At 41.9% G+C, this 10,490-nt stretch overlaps 1 protein-coding gene across 1 annotated transcript in view; it reads right to left on the bottom strand.

Annotated features, from left to right (window-relative positions):
* The window catches only part of LOC311027682 (prolyl endopeptidase), a 10,212-nt gene extending 154 nt beyond the window's left edge, over positions 1 to 10,058 (bottom strand). Inside the window, exons 1-15 of the mRNA XM_084031813.1 lie at positions 9,886 to 10,058; positions 7,868 to 7,942; positions 7,664 to 7,797; positions 7,429 to 7,559; positions 7,126 to 7,335; positions 6,913 to 7,034; positions 6,452 to 6,557; positions 5,362 to 5,553; positions 3,567 to 3,764; positions 2,852 to 2,955; positions 2,515 to 2,651; positions 2,005 to 2,099; positions 1,608 to 1,739; positions 635 to 791; positions 1 to 406 (exon numbers count right to left, since the gene is read on the bottom strand). The exon at positions 1 to 406 is cut by the window's left edge and continues 154 nt beyond it. Of these exons, the coding sequence (XP_083887939.1) occupies positions 112 to 406; positions 635 to 791; positions 1,608 to 1,739; positions 2,005 to 2,099; positions 2,515 to 2,651; positions 2,852 to 2,955; positions 3,567 to 3,764; positions 5,362 to 5,553; positions 6,452 to 6,557; positions 6,913 to 7,034; positions 7,126 to 7,335; positions 7,429 to 7,559; positions 7,664 to 7,797; positions 7,868 to 7,942; positions 9,886 to 9,927 (2,130 nt within the window). The 5' untranslated portion in view covers positions 9,928 to 10,058 and the 3' untranslated portion in view covers positions 1 to 111. The remainder of the gene's footprint in view (positions 407 to 634; positions 792 to 1,607; positions 1,740 to 2,004; positions 2,100 to 2,514; positions 2,652 to 2,851; positions 2,956 to 3,566; positions 3,765 to 5,361; positions 5,554 to 6,451; positions 6,558 to 6,912; positions 7,035 to 7,125; positions 7,336 to 7,428; positions 7,560 to 7,663; positions 7,798 to 7,867; positions 7,943 to 9,885) is intronic.
* Between the last annotated feature and the right edge of the window lie 432 nt (positions 10,059 to 10,490).

Below are 10,490 nucleotides of genomic sequence, written 5' to 3'. Positions count from 1 at the left end.
ACATCTCTTTTCTGTCACCATCACTAATGTTTTCTCAGAACTAAAAAGATGAAATCCCCATCCCTTAAAGAGCCTCCCTTATTGCTGACCCTTAACCTCATCACTGTCCCTCTAATCCACCCAGCGGAGCCCGAGTGTCTCAGCAATGAAGGAGAAGATGTCCGTGTCCTCCTGGATGGCCTTGGCGGTGGGTTTCCCTGCACCGTGCCCGCTACGAGTGTCTACCCGGACCATCAGAGGCTGGCGCTGCGCGGGGCTGCTGCCCACGCCGTGCTGCAAGGCGGCGCAGTACTTCAGGGTGTGGAGAGGCACCACGCGGTCATCGTGATCCGCCGTCAGAAGCAGGACGGCGGGGTAGGGAGGGCCGGAGTAAGGTGGCTGGGGCAGATTGTGGAGAGGGGAATACCTGGAGAGAAGGTGAGAAGGTTGGAAGGAAAAATGCAGGCGAACGAGGGATTTGTGAACTGGAATGTGTGATGCAGATCGCTGCTAGTTATTAGACTCCAAACAGCCAAAAAGAGATTATTGAACCCGACAAAGAATAGATTTTGCACAGATTGTGTTTCAGAAGAAAACACTGAAAGATATGGAGATGATGTGAGTCACTTTAACACATTGTTGTGTTTTTTCATACTTGATGAGCCACTCAAACTGCGCCGCATCGTCTGAACAGCCATAGTCGGTGGTCCAGGCGTGTCCGATGGTGAATTTGTGGAACTTCAGCATATCCATCACTCCCACCTCCGCCACAGCACAGCCGAACAGGTCTGGACGCTGGTTCAGGCATGCCGCTGTGTGCGGATTCAACATTTCAGATACAGATTCCATATTTGCTTTTAAATAAACACACTCAAACACATCCCGTTTTCTTCACACTGTAGGACACAATCACTCTGAAATTGCCACTTACACACCAGGGAAGGAGTCATTAGTTGGGTTTTTTTTGCGGTGCCATATGGCAGCCAGCCTTTGGTAAATGATGTGACTAAGCACTGTTTAATGTGCTGTTTAATAGCTGAATTAATTGAAGCTAAGCAGCTAACTACTGTTGGATTAATTTGACATTATTAATTATGCAATTATGAAACATAGAGAATATAATGCATTGGACGAGTGATCTTAGATTGGCTTTGATAAACATGGATGTATACGGTGAGTGTGAGTTAGCGTGAGGGTCAAAGTGTGTAGGAGGGAGCGGAGCTGTGAAAACGGAAAGGAGGTCGAGGAAAAGCTCCAATAACCAGCATGTGATTGGCAAAGGTCCAAGAATACACATCCACCACCACCACACCCTCATCATATGCTGCCATCAGATATTTAAATGCTTTTTATTTAGTTAACTGGAGCAACTTGCAAGAAGCAACTCATTCTACTTCCCTAGCACCACACAGGACTCAAAATTAAGTTATTTTCTCTAAAGAAAATGTAGCTTTTGTCTTTAAACATTTTTTGTAACGCCCTAAAAGACAAAACTCGCAAAAATTATTGAGTCTCAACATGTAATTCCTCTGCCAATGATTTCATTTTCTAATAATTTCTGTAAATCAAAATAAAAAAAAAATCTATCAAAAATGTTCACACACGATGCACATGGACCGTGTACTCACCGACCAGCAGCCCTCCGTTAGAGGCTCCGTTGATGGCGATGCGGCTGGCGGTGGTGTACTTCTCCCCCACCAGATACTCGGCTGCACACTGGAAGTCATCGAAGCAGTTCTGCTTCTTCCCTAATGTGCCACCTGCAGACACAAGATAAGCAGCAGAAGTCAGGTGAACCGAGCAGAATGAGACGACAGCAATCTGCGGTTGAATGTTTCCTAATTAACACTTTCTACCGCCGCTTTCACGTTTCTCAGCCTTGACGTTCTGTATTAAAAAAAAAAAGGTGCAAACAGGGAATGGAGGGACAGATTTTGTTTGGCCATTAAGGCAGTTTTTCTCTCATAGTGGTGACTTGTGCAGGCAGTGTGGTGTGCCTCTGGGTGCTTTCCTTGGATGTCCTACCTTTGTGCCAGGTGAGGCCGTACTCTCCCCCCCCTCTGATGTTGGCCACGGCCAGGATCCCTCCCAGGTGTCTCACATACAGCAGGTAAGCAACACTGAGCACAGACAAGACAGACGGGGGAGAAAAAGTCACGCAAGTACGAACAGAAATGGATGTTTGATGATTTTTAAATATTAAATGTAGCATTCAGCATTTTAAAAGATTACTTTGAAATCGCATTCTATATTTACTTCACACTTTCTACTTTATGTTAACATGACATCCCACTTTTGTGGTGAAGTACTTATTAAGGCATTTAAATTACAGTTAGCAGAGGTAAAGGTAGGTAGATAGGTTCTTATCCCTGCTTTGAAGACTGGCAACGGCCGGTCAACTCACTATCCAATCAGAAGTCTTGTATAACCTCGCTGGTGAATGTGACTTTAGATTATGGAGTGTTAGTGATTAGTGTTCATCTGTGTCGGTGAATAACGAAGAAGAGAGCGCCCCCCCATTGGATTTCTTCTTACTTGTAGTACGGTTGAATGGAAGCCTCAAAGCCTCCGTAGCCATAAAGGAAGACGGGATGAGTCCCGTCCTTCTTCAGGCCCTTGGCGTGAACTAAGAACATGGGGATCTTGGTTCCATCTTTACTCGGATAAAACACCTGTAAATGCATGGGAGGAGATAAATGTAACGTTTCTACCTTTTACAAAACAAATCTTATGTCAGTGTGGTTTAAAAAAACATTTACTTTGTCTTCAATCACAGAGAATCAAATTCTTGATATGAATTTGCAATCAGTGGATGCAATAAAACACCAGTGTGAACTGAAGGCTGATAACAGGGTGAAGGAGGGGACGTTACCTGGCTGGTCTCATAGTCGTCCTGCCTGATACCCTTTACCTCCACCTCCCTGAACACCGTGGGCTCCGGGTTGGACTCGCTCAGATCACAGTGGTAGATCACACCTGGGCGTCACAGGAGAGAGGTTACTGTGTGTTTAACTCATTGCATGGGGATATTTTAATGGCTGATTATTCATATTTGGTGAGAAACTTTGCTGATGACGTATTAATTACATTATTAATCACATAACCTGCAATTACATTAATACAGGGTATATGCATTATTTGGTATTTTGGGTTAACAATTAATGTACTTTTTCTGATGTTTGATTATTAAAAAGCATTCAAACTAGTAGAATTTCCCATTAAAGTACATCTAAATATATTTGATTTAAAACATATATTATTTTTAAGGTCAAAACTATTATTTTTGGCCTTGAAATGTTTTATTTTCTTTATTGTATTTGTAGTTAACTGAATATAATTTGGGTTTTCAACTGTTAGATGGACAAAACAAACAAAAAAATGTATAGATTTCCCCTATTTTCTGATATGTTGGGGAAAAAACAAATCAAAACAATCAACAATTTATTAATAATATTTTTGTTAATTCCCCCTAATCATTAGTATAATTATTTTTCTGCTTTGGAGGCAATTGTTTTTGCATTTTGTGTTCACGTGGGATTACTGAAACATCATTATGAAATGACGGAGAGTGTGAATGAAGGAGTCACCGGGTGTCGTGAAGGAGGTGAACTTGTAGAAGAAGTCAGAGTGCTTCTTCTTGCAGCTCACTCCGGCCACGGTGCCGACGTCCAGCGGCAGGTCCCGGACCACCCGGCCTGTGGACAGCTCACACACCTGCAGGATATCCTTCACGTCATGGAGATAGTTGACCAGCAGGTGGTGCTGGTTCACACAGGAGACAGAGCCTGCAGAACGATATAAAAAAAAAAAGGAAAGTGACAGAAGGTGAATATGAAGACATGTGAAAGCTGCCTCGCGTCATTTAAACTGTTTCCCTTTCTGTATTACTACACATGTCAACTTCCCTTCCTGTTAATAATTCTGATTTTACATATTTGTATTAAAATTAGATCTCAAGATCGTGGATGAAGAAATAAAGTGGCTATGGATAATTGAGATATTACTTCCCAGGCAGAGCAAATAGTTAATACAGGTGTGGATTCATTCTTTGCAACATGATGAAATCTCATCAACTGCCAGCAGGGGGCAGTGTACTATACCATAAATGAGGGACGTACTGCTCAGCAGATATTCTCTTGGTTACTCTGTTTATTAGACACAGTAACCACAAATCAATAATGGCATTTTGTCTTTGAGAGTCATCGGTGTCATGACAATGACATGGCAGAATAAACTGATGAATCAGTGACCTCAAACTGTATAGTTGAATTATGCATACTGGGCATATAACGAGGCTATTATAGGAGCTGATCCCAAGACAGCGTTTTCACAGAGGAGACAAAAAGGGCCAATGACAATCTCAACTTATTAGCTGCATAAATAAAAAGCCAGTGGAAAGGGTAAGAGTTTTCTTTTACAGCCATAGAATCATATAATAAGATGTAACTGTCGACTCTTTACTGTGAACGGCATGTAAACAATGACCGTTTGATACCATGGCAACAAGTGTACAGTGCTCCTGTACCCTGATGGGACATGCGTGCCGTATAAATATCATTAAGTGGAACACTAACTGAAAAAATATTGTGAATTAGTATTGATTTTAGATGAATATTCATATAAATAGAACGTTATTTTGAAAACTTACAAATTACTTACATTCATTTGAAAAATTACAAATAAAGCAGTATTACTATCATTAATACCACTTATTTTTTTTAGGACATTTAAGTACAATATTTATACATTAATTATAAATTATCCTTTAAAGACCTATTTCACACCACAGTTGGACATAATTAAACAGCTTTGCCTGCTTTCAACTACATTACAGTGTGCTATGAAACATGTATCGTCTATTTATATACTGCTTATAAATACTAAATATGGTAAAGTCACTTTGCATCCAACGTTTCTCCTGGGGTCTGGGTGTGTTTTGCATATATTTCATCTTTAACGTGGACAATCACTTCTACAAATCTCAGTGATCCATGCTTACAGTTACCGTCATTCCAGTGACTCATACCGAACAAAAAAGAAAAAAAAGTGCTTATGGGCTAAGTTTCACTTTTTGAGCAGAGTTCCCTCTGACGAAGGTCTCTGACCACAGACAGAGAGAACTTCCCAGTTGTTGTGGTTTGGACTGCGATCGAAACGTTAACAGATATTCTGCGAAAAAGATTTTGCAAGTTTTAACAGCTGAATTGTGGAACTACGACGCTTCTACGCATTTGCAAAGATTGGTGGGGTTTTCGGTCCGTTCTCATGAAAGACCGCAGCTGGCGTGCCGGCAAAGGTGTGATCCACAAAACACCTGCAGCCTGGACATCCAGACGTTTGTTTTCTATTGTGTATTCTATTAAAGATTCCACGCGGTCTCACCCAGGACATCCTTGTCATGCTGTGGAATGAGGGTAGTCCAGTGCTGCCTGTCTGGTTTCTGGACGTCTATGTTGAGGAGACAGTACCGGGGAGCATCCAGGTTGGAGCGGAACGTGAACACGGTTCCCTCGTTGGTGACGTACGTGTACTGGGCATCGAAGTTGTCCACAAGTTTGACCCACGGCAGCAGGCCTGGAGGAGAAGATTCAATTCACTTTTTAAAAACATACATCATGTGTTTCTCATCGCAATCGTTGACCAACAGGGTGTTGCAAGTTAAACGCCAGCACACCCAAAAGAAAGCCACGCCCGTCCAACTGAATTACGATGGCGTGTAAAGAGTGAAAACACGTTTTCTCAATAGGCTTTCACTAGAAAGTGTCAACATTCTCGAGGGCGTGAGAAAGTTTGTTTTTTGTCTTCACAGACTGTGAAAGATTTTGAAATCTGATGGGTCACTGGCCAAGATTATTTTGTACTATGAAAATAACACCCACATATGCCACTCTTGGAAAGCTGATGTGGTTTTCAATGTTTTAAAAAAATATAGAAATAAATACATATATAAAAAGTGACAAGAACCAAACTTGGCATGCCACTTTGTTTTCATTCTGCAGCTCCGTTGCTACTAACAACTGCAACTGAAACCATTAAAATTCTGGAGCTTCAACAATTAGTCAATTCATTTTTTCATAAACGGACGGAGAAATAAACGCCAACTATCTTGATAAAGGATTAATCACTACAGTCTTGTTTTGGTTCAAGCGTTTTCATTTATCATATGAATATCTTTGGATTTCGCACTTTTGATCGTAGACATTGTGAGACATACCCTTTAAAATAAAGGGTCAATGACAGATTTTTTCACACAGACATTTACTTCTTATGAAATGCTTTATTCTACAAAGATATTTTGTATGATTGATGTATTTGTGGATCAATATTCAACAATGCGAATACTAATGAAGACCTCGTTTAGAGCTTGTCTAACAATGTAGTGTAAGGAGGATTGTTGGGTGGGATAAATGGAGGATATAACTTTCTAAGAAGGAATCACAAACATGCCAAAGCAGAAGTATTGATTCTGTACCTGTGATGCCATCAGGGAGCTGCTGCAGGTCACAGTACCACAGCCGGTTGACGGGTTCACAGCCTTCAGTGATGGACAACACAGCATATCGGCCATCATCTGATAGCTGGGAAGAGGGAGGGATGAAGACAGGTGGGAAGGAGGCAAAGAAAGGCGAGAGAGGAAGGTGATTCTGTCAAAATCTCAATAGAAGATTTGAATGTAAAAAAAAAGAAGAAGAAAAATACACCTTCTGTGCATCCCTAATGGGAAGTGTAGACTATTCTGAATGAGCTGCAGCTGTCTGATCCACTTGTGGACCCATAAAATGACTATTAATGAGACATACAGGAAATCGTTTGCTATATTTTTAAAGACAGATTTCACTTTTTTGCCAAGTTGTTGTCATGTCCATCAATCAGCTTTCAGCAGGTGCTTCATTGAATCCGTCATTCCCCCCCCCAAGATGATTCCAGACTTACGGTCACTGAACTGTGCCATTTAGGATGATCGGGGAACTCCGCAACCAGAATGTCTTCCACCTGTTTGGTGCCGATGACGTGGAAGTAGAGCTTCTGATTAATGTTGCAGGTGGTTTCTGTGCCTTCAGTGCAAAAAAACAAGAGAGGGTTGAGTCATGAATGGATTTGTAACAGTCTTGCATGCGCCGGTCTGCATGGAGGACGCTTCCTAACCGTCGGTTTTGCCTTCCTGGCGTGGGTAGCAGTTGTAGAAGACGCCCTTGGCATCGTGAGTCCAGGCCAAGCAGCTGAACTTAACCCTCTCCAGGACGTCGGGCAGTGGGGCGAGGTCATCGGCCTTCATGAAACTCACCGTGACCCAGTCCGAGCCGCTGCTGCTCAAACCGTACGCAAAGTATTCACACTCCTCCGACAGGCGGCCCACTGGAGGGAAGAGAGGGACACAGAAAACAAGGAGGGGGTTCAGCACTTTAAAAGGCTGTTCCTTGTGTCTCCACTTGCTGCAACGTGACTCACTCTTCAGCGCCACCGTGCCATCTTCGGAGAGTTTATTGGGATCAAAGAATACGGTGGCAGCTCCGTCCAGAGAGTCCTGCACATACAGCACATCCTGGTTCTGGAGACCTTTGTTGTGGAAGTAGAAATACCTGGAAATAAACACAGGAAACAACATGACAACTGCAGTTCAAGTTAGTCCCTCTCATTGGTGTTTTTCTTTCAGTTTGGGCATTCTTTCCATCTCAACTAATACCTCTTCCCTCTTTTGTAAGGGCAGCTGTATTTGGGGTAGTCGTAGAGCTCGGTGAGACGCTGGTGGAACTGAGACCGGATGGCACACTTCTCCAGGTACGGCATGGTCACTTTGTTCTGCTCTTCAACAAACGCCTGAGAGACATGAGAGATGGGTTTCGCAGGAGTTTTTAACTTCAGCTTTCTGCAGGAGATCAACACATACCATTGTTTCTGCACTGTCGGGGTCTTCCAGCCAGGTGTAGGGGTCGCAGATCTTAGTTCCGTGGAGGTCATCCACCTACAAACAGGAACAAACACACGTAAACATTTGTGTTCAATCCTTGGCAAAGGATTCACACTTAAAACGATTTTCTTGTGAAAATGGGTTCAACTTTCTTGCAAAATCCGTTTTCTGTGGAACTGGCGAGCAGGTGTGCTTCCGTCGGCTGTCACATCATGCGTGGCTTGACAGCTTGGGGCTGTGTGTTTAACTGAATTTCTTTTTCAATCACAATAGATCACAACAAGATAAGACAAAACGATGATTGTGTCAGATTCCATTTCCCAATAAGACTCCTGCTTTGTCTTGTTTTGTAAATCCGGTTTAACACTTTGATGCTGGCCGGCGTTCCTCCTCTGGCACATTTCCCCCGCAGCACGCTTGGAAATGCCCGGGGTGAATAAGGTGGCTCACGACTCCGGACGTGAGCTAGTCACGAATGTCAGAAACATGGTCTGTGATTTGTGTGTCATCACCATTCTCACTAAAGCACAAAGGGCATCAAAGGTTGCGTGCACCAGACTGGCTTGAAAATGTATATAATTTTCTTCCTAAATGAATATATGATGTTTCCAAATATTTCCAAATCTTAATACTGACTAAAATAATCATGATTATGAATTATAGCCTGTTGGACCATTTTGCACTCTGAAAGCTGACTCAATAAAAATGGTGATGTCGGTCCAAACACAGCAGAATTCTGTCCTGTGGCAAAGGGCCAAGTTTCAGTCACAAGCAATTAACGCATACATCCCGGGTCATAGTCAGCACTGAGGTCATGTCCTCAGTTACTGGTTGCGATCCCCTAAAGGGGAGTTTACATTCGACAATCACACAAAAGGGAAGTCGCATACAGTAGGGTGACCTTTACAATTTTCATAATTTTTTACTTGTTATTTTAAAATGCTTGAGATTTTTTGTTCCAGCTTTTGTCTTTTGTCCAAATATTTTTTTATTTTGGACTGTTAATTGGAAAACAACCAGACATTTAAATATTGACATTGACATTTTTAAGATAATTCAAATAATAATGACATTAGTAATCAAAAAGTAATTTGTGACCCCACATGCAATTCAAATTAAAACAAATGTAGGCTGGTAATTCAATGTCAAGGCATTGAAAACTTCCTTGGATGGGACGATATGGGACTTTAGAAGAAAAACACTCCCAATAAGTTGTTTTTGGTGAATTTCCATTATCCATATATATATCCTAAATACGAGTGACTAGCTTGTTATCATTGCTTCATTTAAAAAAAAGAAAGGGATTCTAAAATATTTATTTTTTCAGTATTTATTAATCGTTCATTTCAGAAGATAAAAATAGAATCTGAAAAAGATGACTCATCTGTAATACAACTATAAAACGTTTTTAGCTTATTTGATGATTGTGGGGATAGATAGATAGATAGATAGATAGATAGATAGATAGATAGATAGATAGATAGATAGATAGATAGATCTATCTTTATTTTCATTGCAGGTTATACATGGAACTTTGTTGAGAGAAGTTTCTAGTCTCTAGCTCACAGCTAGAAAAAACAACCTAAATATAATGTAAAAATGTAAAGATGTCGTGAATAGCAATTGTTCTGGTCAGGATAATACTTTAAACCTTCATACTGGCAGATAATATACGAATAAATAATACAGGAGGGGTGCTGTTCGGGGCCTGGGGGGAGTTTGGAAACCGTGACTCAGTGATTTCCTGGCTACAGCCCTGCACATTACACCGGAAATGTGCTTCATCAGAGAACAAAAGCTAAACTAACTGAGAAGCAACGACTGCCAGTTGGTATGAACACCACTGCTGTCGTTTCTTCTAAGTTTTTGTTTTGTTTCAACCAGTCCGTCGGTCGCCATTTTCCTTTCTAACGACTCGCCTCTCTCCCTCTTGTGACTTTCTTGCTGATTCACGTTACGACGAAGAGTGAGACCGAAAGCGCTCGTGACACACTGACCTGACTCTCGTGTCTTCGCGCATCCGGGTACTTGAAAGCCATGGCGGGGTTTTCTAAAGGGTTCGCCCTTCTCTTCTCGCTGCTGAGTTTTGTTCGCCTTTTGTTTCTCCTCGTTGTTTCTCCTCGTGTTGCGAGTGCAGCGTCACAGACAAATCAACGACGCCTGGAAGTGAAAGTGAAAGCATTTTTTTTTTCTTTCACACGTACAACGCGGGCTTGCGCTTTACACCGGAAGTGATGTTGCCCGGGGCGTGAGATGGCACGCGCGCTGCGGTATTACATGTACGTGTGTGCTCGCACGTATTTGTCATTTTTATTGATCACAACAACACCAACAAAAAAAGTTAGGAAAATAGTGTCTGTAGATGCAAAAGCCATATCATTAGTGCCCCCCCCCCCCTAAAAAATCCTACAAATCCCAATAACATGAAAGAAAGGGTCAGTAAATCCCCGGGGAGTCTGTAACATGACAGTGCAAAAGCACAGAAACAAAGGAAAGGGGATGTGTTTACATCAGGTTTGTATGAAGTACCGGTGACATTAGTAAGAGGAAGTCTAAAAACTACAGGCGTGTGGTGAGAGGGCATCGCTTCAAGTCTTAGGAT

This window comes from Eutrigla gurnardus (genome assembly GCF_963514095.1).
Source record: "Eutrigla gurnardus genome assembly, chromosome: 17".
Classification (NCBI taxonomy): domain Eukaryota; kingdom Metazoa; phylum Chordata; class Actinopteri; order Perciformes; family Triglidae; genus Eutrigla; species Eutrigla gurnardus.
Note: the sequence above shows the minus strand (reverse complement) of the source record. Positions and strands in the feature narration are given on the sequence as shown.